A 16005-nucleotide genomic window follows, 5' to 3' on the forward strand; every position below is an offset into this window, starting at 1 on the left:
TAAAGTACACAGCTCAATCAATAAGTATAGATTATTTTTAGGCAGTGCAATACCTATGTTTTTTTCTGATTGTTCTCCCTGTGCTGTTAAGAACACTATGGCTCTGGCAGGTTTGCCAGAAACGTTCTTATTTCTCCACACATTCTGTGTCTGCCTTTGTCTCTAATCTTCTCCAGAACTTTGATGCTGTTCTTACGAAAGAAGGATTGGTGCTGTATCTTTGCTGCCTCCATGTGATATTGTAGTGACATTTTGTGATCCTGTTTTTGGAAATATAAATATTGTGCATAGTAGTTGTAAAGCATTTGTTTATCTTCAGGTTCCAGATAACTTTTGAACAGTTCCTGATATATCTGCTCGGCTTTAGCCTGACCATCATGTGACTGTGCGTATATCCAGGCAAGGTGTAGTTTCTTCTTAAGTGAGGAATCAGGGTAAAGAAGAATCACCTCCTGATGAAGACTGACTGCTCTGTCTAGCATGCTTTTCGTTGAGGGACTGTTTCTGCGAAGGACCCTCTTTTGGTAGCAGAGAGCAGCACGTCTCTTCAGATAACGCTCATCTGGATGGTTCTTCAGAGCCTCCTCTGCCAAATCAATGGCCTCATCATCAGATATATATTTTCTGTAAACCCATAGCAATGGTTTTAAACCACTGTAGCTGCCGACAGGACTTCCCAAAACCTTTGTGGCTAACTCACGTGCTTCATCTTCAATACTTTCTCCTTTCTGAGCACGTTGACAAAGGTAGTGAGCAGCAAGGTTCAAGTTCTCTGGATCCTGTTCTTGGACAATTCTCATTTTCTGAAAGATGTCATCATCCAGCCCTGTGCTGCTGTACTTAGAAGCATACGTTAACGCTAAGACATGCCAGCTGTTCCACACCATGTCCGGCTGCATCTCGATGGCTCTCTGGAAGTAATCGGCAACCAGGTTCATGTCGCCGTTAAACGTCATCAGCGTATAGGCTTTTTCAGCGTAGATCTCTGGGTGGAGCTCCTCCTGGGATGGAGATGGGTATTTTTCATTCAGGGCGTCGACTTTTGACAGGTAGGCCTCGCTCTCTGCTTGGTCTCCCAGGTGGTGGTGCAGCCAAGCCAGGTTCCCGTAGTTCACCACCAACCAGGGGCCCTCATCTGCGTTTCTCATCTTATTGAAGGCATCTGTAGCCTTGTTGAAGAAACGTTGGGCGTCTTCATTGGATCCCAGCTTGTACTGAATGAACCCTCGCAGGTTGTAGATGTGACCCAGCCATCTGTTTCCATTATCTGTACTAATGTCTAACAAGTTGTCCCTACAACGTAAAAGTAAGGACCTTCTGAGGTCAAGGTCCCAGGTGAAGTGGCACTGCAGGGCCTTCAGTCTGGACGCCAGTGTTTGAGCAGCACTAATAAAAAAAAAAAGAGTTGTTTTTAAAAAAACATCCTGAATAGTTTAATACAAAATCCAATCCACTTTATTTCTATAGCACATTTAAAAACAACAGAGTTGAACAAAGTGCTGTACATCAACAACTGTATAAAAAAACAGCATACATACATAAAAAACAGACAGGACATGAAACAAATGTAAAACACGAGACAATGAAACCAGATCAGAAGCCACCGACTGAGAAACTCTCCTACATGACGTAAAAACAATACAAAACACTAGTAAGATGAAAACCCAAAGTTAACAGCACAAGTGTCGGTCTGTAAATGCAAGGGAAAATAAATGGGTTTTTAAACGAGATTTAAAAACAGGCAGAGTTGGAGCAAGTCTAACCCTGAGGGGCAATTCGTTCCATAACTTTGGAGCTGCAACAGCAAAGGCTCTGTCTCCTCGCTGCTTTAACCTTGATTTAGGGACGACCAGAAGGAGTCTGTCAGCAGACCTCAGTGACCGTGTGGATGTGTATGGTTTTAAAAGATCTGCCAGGTACGGTGGGGCTAAACCGTTTAGGGCTTTGTGTGTGAACAGCAACATTTAAAATTGTATTCTAAAATGGACTGGTAGCCAATGTAACGAGGCGAGTACAGGTGTAATATGTTCACGTCTGCCTGTCCTTGTAAGGAGGGGTGCAGCAGCATTCTGGACCAGCTGTAGGCGTGACAGGGAAGCCTTGCTTACTCCAATGTACAGAGCATTGCAGTAATCCAGTTTAGTGGATATAAAACAATGTATTACTCTCTCAAAGTCATGAAAAGAAAGGAAAGGCTTGACCTTTGCTAAAATTCTTAGCTGAAAAAAGCAGGATTTTACCACAGAATTTGTTTGTCTAGTTTGAATCAGGTTCAGTCTGTACACCCAGGTTTGTTACAATGGGTTTCACATATGGGACAAGAGAATCCAGCACAGGCAAAATGCCTCTGAAGTGTGCAACATTTGAATAACTAATTTAGAGGAAGGGAGAATAGAAGGAAGGAATAGAGCAAAAAAACACTGAATAGGCAGATAGTAAATTATCCATTTAACTTAATCCCTGAAGTTCATCATAAGTGAGGGTTGGAACGTAGAACGATTGGTAAATGGGAGACTTGCCTTTGGGCTCAACTCCCCCTTCACCAACACATGCATTACTGCTGCTTCTGTTTCAATCTGCCTGTCAATCTCACACTCTACTTTACCCCTTGCCCATTAGCAAACATGTTTTAACTCCTTCACTACCTCACAACTCGGAGGGAGCATTCCACCGTTTTCTGGCATAGACCCATGGCTTCAGACTTCAAGGTACTGACTCTCATCCTGACTGCTTCACACTCAGCTGCTGAGGGCCCAATGATTGCTGGACACCATGGTCTGCCAACAGAACCACATTGTCTCCAAATAGAAGATACACACTTATCAGGGACCTGAATTTGACAATCTCCTTTTCCTTATATCCGATATATTAAAGGTTGTCAGGGGAAATCCCTGTGGAGGCCAGAACTCTGACAGAGAGAGAACAGACGCAGCGTTCACTTTGGGTTTAAGGTGATGACTGTTTGAGATGAGAGCTCATAACTATGTTTTGTTAATTTCTTGTTCAGCATGCAGAGACGAGAGCTTTCATGTTGTTGGGTAACCCAGAGTTGTAGAATGACAATATCGAAACCTTGAGCCTTGAAACTTTAAACCTCTAAGAAAATAAATTAAAAATAAATATAGAATAGAAAAGGTGAAGAATGAAGAGAGGGTTTGGAAACATTTATATTCAGATTCATATGTTCAGATGTATAGTACTCCTGAACTCAATAAGACATTAAATAAACCCTTTAATACTCATTATATATTCTTGCAATGATATATAATTCAGAAGCAGATACTCACCTCATCATTCAGCTGTTTCCTCAAATCCGTAGTTCTGTAGATGTTGGGATGGTTTTGCTCTTGATGCTTTGGATCAGCTGCTATAAAGTCGGTGATATGCCACTTCTGCTTTGCTGTAAATAATGAGAGATGTGGTTGAGCATGCATATTTAAATGTTCCAATGTACCAAAACTCAAATGCCAGAGGCGTAGTTACAATATCTATAACAGGTTCTGGTGTCTTTTTAGCGTTTGAAAATAGCATTACCTTGGTTTTATCAACATTTAAAAGAAGCTTAAGCTCAGAGAGCTGAGTCTGAATAATGTTAAAAACAGCCTGTAATTTAACACCAGCCTCCTTAATGGAGGGACTTGCACAATACAGCACGGTATCATCCGCATAAAAATGTAAGGTTGCTCCATCGACATTTTCAACTAAACTATTGATATAGATGGAGAATAATAGCGGACCTAAAACAGAACCTTGTGGTACACCATTAGTGATGTTTAACCACTCAGAAGACAGCCCATCAAAGTGAACACATTGGGACCTTTCAGAGAGGTAGTTCACAAACCACCCCACTGCATGGCTGGATATGCCAATGCTGACCAGCCTCTGCTTTAAGATGCGATGATCGACGGTATCAAACGCTTTGGACAAGTCAACAAATAGAGCTGCACAACTCTGCTTTTTGTCTAAGATATTAGCAATATCATTTACCACTTTCATTGTCGCAGTGATGGTGCTGTGTTGCTTTCTGAAGCCTGACTGATGTTTAGACAGGATATCATTTGTACATAAAAACTCCTTTATCTGTTCACTCACTAGGCGTTCAAGAACCTTAGCCAGAACTGACAATTTAGAGATAGGCCTATAGTTATTTAATAAGGTTGTCTCCCCTCCTTTTAGCAAAGGCAGGACATACACTGACTTCCATACTTTTGGAATTGTGTTTGTGCTGAGGGAGAGGTTAAAAAGAGAAGTGAGAGGTGGAGCAATGAAATCTGCAGCTATCTTTAAAAAGAAAGGTTCTACGTTGTCCGGGCCAGCCGGTTTCTTAGGATCTAACTTGGTTAATGCTTCATGAACAACATCAATAGTAAAAGGAGTAAAACTGAAAGAGTTTTCCAGACCACATTGTTCAGAGTCACGGATTGAGGTGTTCACAGAAGCAGAGTTAGTGACAGAATCAAACGGAGAGCCACAGGACACAAAATGCTTATTAAAGCAATTTAACATGGTGGCCCTATCCGATATAGAGCCAGATGCTGTGGTAAGGCACGGAGGTAGCTCATTACGGATTTCACCGGTGGATATCGATTTTATGGCTTTCCAAAAATTTCCAGGGTTATTCAGGTTTTTTGTGGTAACTGACAGATAATACTTCGACTTAGCACTTTTTATTTTAGATGTGAAGCTATTTCTTAGCTGCCTAAAGCGCAGCCATTCTACCTCTGAGCCTGATTTCCTAGCCTTTGCCCAGGCCTTGTTTCTCTCATGCAGGAGACTAGACAGTTCAGCAGAAAACCAAGGATTGTCTCGTCCCTTCACTCTAAATGTACGCAGGGGTGCATGTCTATCAATAATTTCCATAAAACCAAGATACAAATAAGACCACACAGTTTCAACATCAGCACACAGCTTAATTATTTCCCAATCAAAATCAAACAGATCATGCACAAAACCCTGCTCCACAAAATGTTTTGTGTCTCTCTTACTGATAATGCGAGGTTTACCCTTTTGGACCTTAGTGTCCCTAATTGTGGCTACAGCACAGTGATCACTCAAATCATTAGCACATGCTCCCACAGATGAGTATTTATGGGGAACATTAGTTAAGATGAGATCAATTAGGGAGGATTTATTAGGGGACTTAATGTTAGGGCGAGTAGGACTGTCCACAATCTGAGTAACATTCAAAGAGATACAAAGGTTTTTAAAATCCTCTGATACTGCAGTTAACCAGTCCCAGTTAAAATCACCAAGTAGCACTATTTCCTTGTAGTCAAGTTGAGATAAAAGATTTTCCAACGAAGACAAGGAGCCCTTGACAGCTGAGGGAGGTCTGTAACAGTCCACCACCATGATCTGTTGACCCTTTGCTACTTCGATATTTAAGGCTAAAAATTCGAGTTGTTTACTGATAGATTTGGAAACCATCTTGGCTACACAAAACTTATTTTTCACATAAATGGCAACGCCACCACCTTTATTAGGTCGGTCGGTACGATACACTGTAACCATTTAAGAATGTGTCAGAGGCCAATATAGATTTATTTAGCCAAGTTTCCGATAAGACAATGACGTCAGCATCAGTCGAGCTTGCCCAAATGCGGACAAAATCTAGTTTAGGTTACAGACTGCGCACATTTAAGTGAATGAAACCCAGCCCAGACCTAGAATTAAAATCAGCAGGAGTAGCGATCTGACTACTACTACTGGGCGGTCCAGGGTTAGGTTGTACATTTCCTGACAGCAATAACAACAAGAAAACCAGGCATCTTTTCCTCTTAATCGACACACATACATTGTCAACTACTTTAAAATCACCAGCAAAGTCTGTGAAAGTGTGATTAGAGCTCAAGAAGCAGTCCTGAAGAACCATCATAGCAGGCAAACAAAACCGACAAACATATTTTGCCGAACTGATTGTCTGTGACAAGGCAACCGGTAATTGTTTGTGTAACACATCCGAACCTTTGCAGGGGATGCCCACTGCGGGTGGCAGAACAGACCTGAATCCAGTAGAGTTCTCAGGATGACTAGAGATCTTCTCATAGTCCAAAACAGTTAACAGGCACAACTTGTACTGGTACGATATTCCCTGGAATAAAAACCGCAGGAATTTCCTGTGTTGTGGGATGATGGGTACGTGGAAGTATGCATCCTTTAGGTCTATAGAGGTAAACCAGTCTCCCTGGTGAACACACTCTAGCACCATTTTGACCGTCAGCATGTGAAAAGGCCTTTTCAGTATTGCCTTGTTGAAAGCTGACAGGTCGAGGATGGGTCTCATTCCCCCCGTCTTTTTCGGGGTAAGAAAGTAGCGGGAGTAATACCCCTGATTTTCTTCCTCTTGGGGAACCCTGGAAATAGCCTCTTTCAACAGGAGTTCCCGTAGCTTGTTTGGAGCGCAAGACACTGTTCTCAGGATGACAGGCGTGTCTCCTGTATCCCGTTGAACTGTGGGGGGGAGGCGAACTGCAGGGTGTACCCTCTGCTGATCAGCCTGCTCATCCATCTGTCTATCAGACACATGCGCTGCCACTCCAAGAAACACTCTGAGAGCGGGAGCACATGCTTGAGATGTGTTGTGGTCGTCATGACGACGAGCCACGCCAGAGCCCTCGCCGCCGCTGCCCGTGAGGCAACCCAAGGTGGGCCTAGAGCGAAAGGGCTGTGAGGAGGCCTCCACACGCTGCGTTTCACTCCGACTCTCATCATGAGGCGCATACACGCTCAGAGGATGAGTGGAGGTGTGTGCAGTGACGTCCACATGAGGCGTTACCACGGCGCTCATGGGCTTATTGTGAACGTGTGTAGGTGGCGTATCTCGGACAGAGGAATGCCGCGAGGTCTGTGGTTTAATAACCGAAAAGTTATAACCACCAGGCCTCTGCAGCGAACCCTGCTGCCTACTAATCAACAGATTGGAGGCAGCTGGCGTAGTTACTGTGCTCTGCAGCTTATTAACCGATAGATTAAAATGTGCAGGCTTTTGTAACGAACCCTGCTGGCTATTAACCGATAGGTCATAGGCAGCTGGTTCACCCAGAGTGGGGGATATGTGAAACACATTTGAAACTGATGACTCAGACAAAAGGTTGGGAAATAAGCTTCTTTTATTTTCCTCACACTCCCCCCCCCCCCCCAAACCGTCAAGGCCGGCTCTGCTTCTTCGGCGGCTCTCGTGGAGCAGACGACGAACGGGAGTACCTCACTCCCTTTTGACCCCCCCTCTCCATTGGTGGGGGGGCGGAGGCGCGGGACGGTGCCCCTGCCGCCGCCGACGGACGAGTCTGACGCCTCGGCTGCGGTTGCTGTGAGCGTCTCTCTGCCTGTCGCTGTGGCCGTGTTGGCCGCTGCTGCTGCCGCTGAGGCTTCTCCGCCGGCTGGAGCCAGCCAACGTGCTGGAGGATATCATCCGCCTGCTCCGCTGCCGCATTCATGGACTCCACCATGGCTAAAAACTGGGGTCCGAACAGCCCGTCCGGGCTGATCGGAGCATCCAGCAAGACCTTCCTGGCCAGCAAGACCTTCCTGGCCGGCTCTGTAACAGCCGCCTGTTGCAGCCAGAGATGGCGCTGGATCTGCGTCATCCACGCCGCGATTCTCGCCTGGGAGACTGCCACGGATGCGCACAGCATGAGTGCCGTGCTGGCCGCCTTGCCGATCTCCTCCACCTCCTCTGGAGCCACGGTGGTGGACCGCTCCACCAGCGTAACCACCGAGTTGGCCAGCAACGCAATGTTGTTTGCCGCCGCAGACGCCTGAAACGCACACTAGTGCGCCCGGTCAGCCCGGCGGGCGACATACTGGTCCCTGGGGGAGGCCAACGTAGGGCGCCGTCCGGCGATCAAGTTGGCCTGCCTAACCCCAAAGAACGCCGTCAAGCTCGGCTCCAGAGCGGGGGTGGTTGGTAAACCCTCCTCCGTGAATCCCTCCACCTTAGTGAAGGGAACAAAGGTGGCCACCGGAGCCCTCGGGGTCCTCGGGTTCACCGCAGCCCCCTCCTGGTACCTCCTAATGGCGGGGAAGCGCGGCCAGATCGGGTCACTCCTGCCCGTCTGAACCCGGGAAAAGACTCCGGCCATGTCGTCCAGAGCCACCCTGTCCCGTCCTGGGGGAACGGAGAGACCTCTGCAGGCTGCCGCCTTGCCGATGATCTCCGGCAGCTCCAGCATGATGCCACCCAACGCCGGCAGCGCCGTGGCAACGGAGAACGGGACCGCATGCTCGGCCGCCACACCCGTACCTCGCTCCGACACGTCTCCCCCGTCCGGGGGAGAGTGGGGAGGGGAGAGCCGCATGGCGAGCCATGGAGGGAGACGGGGTAGGAGTCGTCCGACTCGGCCCCAGAGACAGGCTGTCGTCCCTGTGCTCCTGGACGGGCCAATCGTCCTCCTCAGCCGCATCAGCTAGAGCGTCCGCTCTTCGCTTCCTGTCGGCTGACGGGAGACGGGCACAATGCGAACACGCGACCTGCTGGCTGAGAGCCGCGTCCGCGTGCTCTGGCCCCAGGCAGGATTCGCATATCGCGTGTAGGTCATAGCTCATGATATACCCCGTCTTACATGAGGGACAATCACGGACACAGTTGTTGCTCATGACTCAAATTTCCTGTGCTTCAGTACTGTGCTGGTTGCTGAAGAAAAGAGGGAGCAGATTGCCGGGCCCCCTTCCTATTTATACCGGAAGGAGGCCCGAGGGTGGGGCCCACCTTGCGGGTGGGCATGGACTAAAAGTGTTTCAGTGCTGCGCGGGGGTGCAGGGGGATAACCCAATAGCGATAGCCTTAGAGGGCAGCTTTTATTATTAAAGCTTGCTTTTTGTTTATACTTTTATACCCGCCTCTTTCATTGTGCATTCGGGTCCTGATTCCCTTCCCCTGTGACTAGTGCTGCGTACCGGTACGCCGAACCGGTACTGGACTTGTAAAAAGTTTCGGTTCAAGTCCGGTTAAAACCGGAACGTCGGGAACCGGTACTTGGACTCGCAAAAAAACTAGCACTTACGTATATTCTGGTGTCTGTGGTTATTTAATCATTCCCTGATAAACGTTATTCAGCGTCAATAAATGAGTGCTAAACCCAGTGTGCTCAGTGTACAACATCACATGTCATTTCACCTTCGATTCACGGTTTGAAAACGTAGCATTTTGACACATGCTAATGCTAACCGGAAGTGAAGAATTTTCAGAATAAAAGTATGAAGTTAATAGTGTGAACTTCCGGTTTTTTCAGAATAAAACTGATGTAAATTAAATATCAACATTGATTTTAATTTCTAACAGTATGTATGTATATCATATGTATATCTGGACATATTTATTTACACCCGATTGCCATTTTTGACTGACGCTTTGGTTTTCTACCCTGCCAATGTAGCCCACCTGCTAACGCTGCTCCATCCATCAAATAACCAGCCCCATTCTTCGTCCTGCCCCTCCCCGTGGGCCCTGACTCTGGTTCTTTAAACCTCCCGCTCCTGCCGGTCCCCCCATCTGCTGTAAAGGACAGCCTGCAACTGACATCTCATCCTGTCTGACGGCTGCCAACAGCTCCACTTTCAGCGCCGCTGGTCTACAACCATAGCCAGCGCTGTGCTAACGCTAGCATCCTACCGCGGCACTACGATGTTACGATACTCTGTCTCCCAACTTTTTAATCTCAATAACTTTTCTGCGCTTCCTCTAAGCTTGTCTGTCATCAATTGCCTCGGGCTTCTACGCAGACCGAGGTATGTCCATAGAGGTTCCAAACGCAGATTTGTTTACTCCCAGTCCGGAAAATCATCCATAACATCTATCTGGTCGACTAACCGCCATGTCCCACAACTGTCATGTCATCTGAGCGCACTTATTACTCCATATTATACACCCACCACTGGTCCGTTACAATCCCAGCTGTACCGAAAACCTGGAGTGGATTCCACTGCCCTCTTCTCAGAGCTGGTCAAAATTCCTGGAGTGGATCCCACTGCCCTCTGCTCAGAGCTGGCCCAAATACCTGGAGTGGATTCCACCGCCCTCCGCTCAGAGCTGGCCCAATTACCTGGAGTGGATCCCACTGCCCTCTGCTCAGAGCTGGCCCAAATACCTGGAGTGGATTCCACTGCCCTCTGCTCAGAGCTGGCCCAAATACCTGGAGTGGATTCCACCGCCCTCAACCACCAAAAACTGATAATAACACACTTCCTTCCACCTCCTCGCCACTCCTCCCCCCCATCTCACATTCCTCCCCGCACTGTCAACCTGGACAACCTCTTACCTCTTCAGTCTGTGACCACACCACGCCCCTCCCACTCAACTAACATTGCCCTCCTTAACATCCGATCACTCAACAAGAAAGCCCTCATCCTCCATGAACTAATCTTGGAAAAATCCCTTGATTTCCTTCTGTTCACCGAAACCTGGCAACAGCCCGATGACTTATTCTCCCTCAACCAAACATCCCCCCCTGGCTTTAAATACATCACTAAACCCCGCCCCTCCCGCCGTGGTGGCGGCCTTGCTGTAATCCACAATCAGAACATCCAGATCACAGAACTAACCCTCCCCTCAGTATCATCCTTTGAATTCATTGCCTTCAAAGCCCCTCCCTCACTGACAGTCATCCTCATCTACCGGCCTCCTAAACCTCATCCCTCCTTCCTCTCCGATTTCACTGAATTCCTCACACTTGCCTCATCTCTCTCTCAACGTCTGTTACTACTTGGTGACCTCAACATTCACATTGACTCACCCACCCGCAAGCTGGCATCCGAATTCACAACCCTACTTGACAATTTCTCTATCACCCAACATGTCACCTTCCCCACCCATGACAAAGGACACATTCTAGATCTCGTCTGCTCTACCAACCTCCCAGTGATTGACCTCCACCCTTGCCCATTTCCCCTCTCCGACCACAAACTCATACAATTCACCATTGCCCCCCCCCCACCCGAAACCCCTGCCCACCCAGAAACATCACCTTCCGTAATCTACACTCCATTGACCATAACCATCTCTCCGAACTGCTATCATCTAATCTCCCCCTGGACGCAACCCTTAGCTCACCTGATGATCTGCTCAACCACCTCAACTCCACCCTACTCACCTCCCTCAACACTTTAGCCCCCCTCAAAAATAAAACTGTTACTTTCAAGACCTCCTCACCCTGGTTCACACCCGCACTGCGTAAAATGAAGCAGCGAGGCCGCCAACTTGAACGTCTTTCAAAGAAATCATCCCTCACAGTCCATTACATAAGCTACAAACTCCATCTCAATGCATACAAAGATGCTCTTATTGCCGCTAAATCTGCCTACCTCTCCAACATCTTAATTGACCCCTCCCGTAATCCCAGGACCCTCTTCTCCACAGTTAACAAGCTTTTCAAACCCCGTGCTGATAACCTCCCTACTTCTACTTCCGCTACTTGCAGCTCATTCCTCCAGTTTTTCGCAGACAAAATTAACGCCATTAACCACTCCTTCTCAGCTCCATCTGATATAATACAAGCATCTCCCCCAACCTCCACCACTACCATTTCTCCCCCCATCTCCCTCGACCTCCTGACTCCTCCCCAGCGCCGCCTCTCCCAGTTCAACCTGGTGACCCCACTTGAAATACTCCATCTGATCGGTTCCTCAAATCCCACAACCTGCTCCCTTGACCCTCTACCCACTCCTCTTCTGAAGTCCTGCCTCCCCGTCCTCTGCCCCTATCTTGCTAACCTTTTCAACTCCTCGCTGTCCCATGGAACCGTCCCCTCTGCCTTCAAAACTGCTGCCGTTACTCCAATCCTCAAAAAACCTGGTCTTGATCCCTCCTCCCTCACTAATTACCGCCCTATCTCCAACCTACCATTCCTCTCAAAAACTCTTGAACGCATTGTAGCCAAACAAATTCACTGCCATCTCCAAACCAACCAGCTTTATGAACCCCTTCAGTCTGGATTTCGTCCTCACCACAGTACAGAAACTGCACTCGTCATAGTCCTCAATGTCCTCCTAACCTCTGCTGACACTGGTTCCCTCAATATTTTCATCCTCCTCGACCTGAGTGCAGCCTTCGATACCGTGAGCCACAACATCCTGCTCACCCGACTCAGGGACATTGGTATTGAAGGTATTGCACTCAGATGGCTCCAGTCCTACCTCACTGAACGATCCCACTTCATCTCCCTCCCAAACCATTCCTCTGTCACAGCTTCAGTCACCCAAGGCGTTCCTCAAGGATCAGTACTTGGCCCCCCTCCTCTTCATCATTTACATCCTCCCCCTCGGTCAGATACTCCGCCACTTCAACCTCGACTTCCACTGCTATGCTGATGACACTCAGATCTACCTCAGCACCAAATCCCTCCATGACCCACCCCTTACCCACATCGATTCCTGTCTGACAGCTATTAAAACTTGGATGCAACATAACCTCCTCAAACTGAACAGCAACAAAACAGAACTCCTCCTAATCGGCTCCAAATCCACCCTCAGCAAGGTCACTAACATAACTCTCACCATCGATGGCACCATTGTTTCCCCCTCCAATCAGGCACGCAACCTTGGCGTAATCTTTGACCCCACCCTCTCCCTCGAACCTCACATCCGCCAAACAGTCAAAACCTCATTTTTCCACCTCCGCAATATTGCAAAAATCCTACCCTCTCTCACCCGCCCCGCAGCCGAACGACTAATCCATGCCTTCATTTCCTCCCGCCTCGACTACTACAACTCACTTCTTTACGGCATCAGCACTACATCCCTCAACAGACTCCAACGGGTTCAAAATGCAGCTGCACGTCTCCTCACGCATACCAAATCATGGCATCACATCACCCCAGTCCTCAAAGATCTCCACTGGCTTCCTGTCTCCCATCGCATCAACTACAAAATTCTGGTCCTCACCTACAAAGCCCTCCACCATCTGGCCCCCCCTTATCTCACAAACCTTCTCACTCCTTATCAACCTCCACGGTCCCTCAGATCCACCGCAGCCGGACTCCTATCCATTCCCACATCCACACTCTGCAGCTTTGGGGACAGAGCCTTCTCAGTGGCAGCTCCTAGGCTCTGGAATTCCCTCCCCCAATATCTCCGTGACTCTGAGTCCCTCACAGTCTTTCAGTCCCGCCTCAAAACACATATTTTCAACTCTGTCTACCCATAAGCCCCCCCCCCCTCTCAATCAACTTCCTCTTGACTGCCTTTTTATTTTTTACTTACTTGTTTGCCTGTCCTTGTTTGTCTACCCTCCCTCATACTGTAAAGCGTCTTTGAGTTGTGAAAAGCGCTATATGTATAAAATGCATTATTATTATTATTATTATTATTATTATTATTATTATCACTATGTATGTAGTATGTACTGTATAATGTACACATGTAGAGTTGTATAAAATACATGGTGTACAGACAGTACACTCTGACTGTACAGTCACTACAGTGTAGCCTATACTGTATAGTAGGTGTGTAACAGTGTAATGCGTATAGTCTACTCTACACTCTACCTTTCAGCAACGTTTTAGGAATTTAGGCTCAGTCAGCTCAGGGACTGTTTGGTTACTTTAGTTTGGTAAATGAAATAAATGTTTGAACTTTGTAGTAGTTCACTGTAGTTGCTGTCACAAGTCATTTGTAGACTAAGTGGCAAAAAGTGTTTTTTTTATATTTGTACTTTGTAGAGAAATCTAGACACAAGTTGGAAGGGAGAACAATACACCTGATGAGTTTGAATTTGAGTTGATTATGAGTTAATTTTCAATTGATAATTAGCTCACAATAAGTTCACTTTAGTTACTCACACAACTTGACACAAGCCATGGGTTCAGGTCCGGACTTATAAGTCCGGACCTGAACCTGAACCTCTGAACCTGAATGTGAGTCCAGGTACGCAGCACTACCTGTGACGCATATAGGATTCATAGAAGGAAACAGTGCATGGTGATATGTAAATGAGTTAATATCAAATGGAAAAGTTCAGTTTTAATGCACGTTATGTCATACTCATTTAGATCATGAGCAGCAGCTGTCTGCAGTGTCAGAATGAAGAGCTTTTGGAGACACCGGCACCATGACGTTCTGCTGCTGCCATCTACTGCTGTAACCAGGTTACTGTTTGGATACCACTTCCTGTTGACAGGGTACTGCTGAACTAAAAAAATAAAACTTATTTTAAGATAAAAGTTCATCTTCTTTTATAGGAGCACTGTCCTTCATCACCCCTTATCCCTTGGGGAAGTTCTCATACAGCTGTTTGTGTTTATTGTTCATCCTTGTTGACTTCAAAGTGGAACATTTACTGCTACATGTTAGCGTATCTGCATGTATTTCATGCATAGAGGTCACTACAGTGGACAACTATTCAAAAGGTGTTTTCTTGTATATGCATGGGTTTTGATGGCGTAGTTGCACATCAGCCACTACATAGGACCCTATTGCATCATCCCATACACTGCCACTCAGTGGAAAGTCAGTGGAAGTGCATGATACATTTCTCTAAACCAAGATAGACGACAGAAAGCCAGATGGACCGAATCACTAGTCAATATCTTGCCAATCCTTTTATGGAAAGCGCCCCCTGCAGGTATAACAATGTTGGTGACATCAAGTAACAACTAAGGAATCATATAATTCATAAATTGTCAAAGTATTGATTTTATGTTTGCAGGAAATTATGATTAATCACCTGTCCACTACAGTGGACGTCATGCATCACTGGCTATATTTAAACTACAATTCATACTGTTACTGCTACTGTTGTTCTTGAAAATACTTCATCTGCAATATCTTGTTGGGCCGTAAATCAATATACTTAAGTTATTATAATGTCATTTTAAGTTTGCACATCTTTATTTATCATTTTTTCAAAATGTACATGTCTTCAGTTCAAACCTAAACGCATACTGACCACCTGAGTGGACTTATACAACTTTTATTTTCAAAATTTGAAAAAACTAGATAAAAAGAAACTAATGTTCAAATCTTGTGTTTAATGCCCCAAGAGCAATAAGGACACTTGGTAATAAAATCCTGACTGACGTTTTCATAATTCATACATGAATGGTTTAACCCTAAAGCAACCAGGAAACCACAAACAAGTACATTTCTTGGTTTACACAATGCATTTTTATTGTTTTTTACAGCATCGAGGCACTCTTGACTTACAATCAGTTGCATCATGCTATACTATTGAGGTTATATCCATAATATATTGAAATACCAATCACACATTTTTATATTACACAAATAAAAGCTTACGGCAAAGCACATTTCATAGGTCATAGAGTATTTTGCTAGAAGGAACAGAGCACATGGAACACATACACATAATTAATGAAACAACATGTTAACAACCAGCGTTATAAAGGATTTGGCTTGTTTCCTAAATCGAGATAACTACTGCTAGTTTTTCAGTGCATAAGTATGAGCTTTTAGATATATCTTTAAACAGCCTCTGTCTATACGTTTAGACGTTCTGTATCACTCCGCCATCCGCTTCGCCACCAATGCCCCCTACAGGACACACCACTGTGACCTGTACTCTCTGGCTAACTGGCCCTCTCTTGAGACCAGACGCAACATCCACTGGCTGATGTTTGTTTACAAAACACTCCTAGGCCTCACCCCCTTCTACCTCACACAATTACTGCAAATCCGCACAACACCCGGTCAGCTACAAGCATCCTGTTAAAGATCCCCAAAGCCCTTACATCCTTTGGCCGCTCCGCCTTTCAGTTTGCAGCAGCTGATAGCTGGAATGTCTTTCAAAAAACTTTGAAAATGAAAACCTTTGTCTCCCCCCGCACCTTCAATGTCACCAGGGCCGGACTGGGACAATAAGTCAGGCCGGGAATTATACACCCAACCAGGCCACTACCAGTTTTATTTTGTGCAATTTTCCTGGATTTATTTGTCAATATTTACAGCGTTGCTGCCCATAGTGATGGCCCTAAACTTTAAAACTACCCCAGAATAAACATATGGACATGGGTTACTATTTTTTTTTAAAAGTGCAAATCTATTTAGGAACCTATC

The 16005-nt window shown here is 46.2% G+C and overlaps 1 protein-coding gene across 1 annotated transcript; it reads right to left on the bottom strand.

The window, feature by feature from the left end:
* LOC117559782 (interferon-induced protein with tetratricopeptide repeats 2-like) lies at positions 1–13006 on the bottom strand. The gene is made up of 3 exons (XM_034236446.1): positions 12920–13006; positions 3288–3400; positions 1–1386 (listed from the first exon to the last, which is right to left on the bottom strand). The coding sequence occupies exons 2-3, from the start codon at positions 3293–3295 to the stop codon at positions 96–98; spliced, it is 1299 nt and encodes a 432-aa protein (XP_034092337.1). The 5' UTR covers positions 3296–3400; positions 12920–13006; the 3' UTR covers positions 1–95.
* Between the last annotated feature and the right edge of the window lie 2999 nt (positions 13007–16005).

Source organism: Gymnodraco acuticeps, unplaced genomic scaffold, assembly GCF_902827175.1.
Source record: "Gymnodraco acuticeps unplaced genomic scaffold, fGymAcu1.1, whole genome shotgun sequence".
Lineage (NCBI taxonomy): Eukaryota > Metazoa > Chordata > Actinopteri > Perciformes > Bathydraconidae > Gymnodraco > Gymnodraco acuticeps.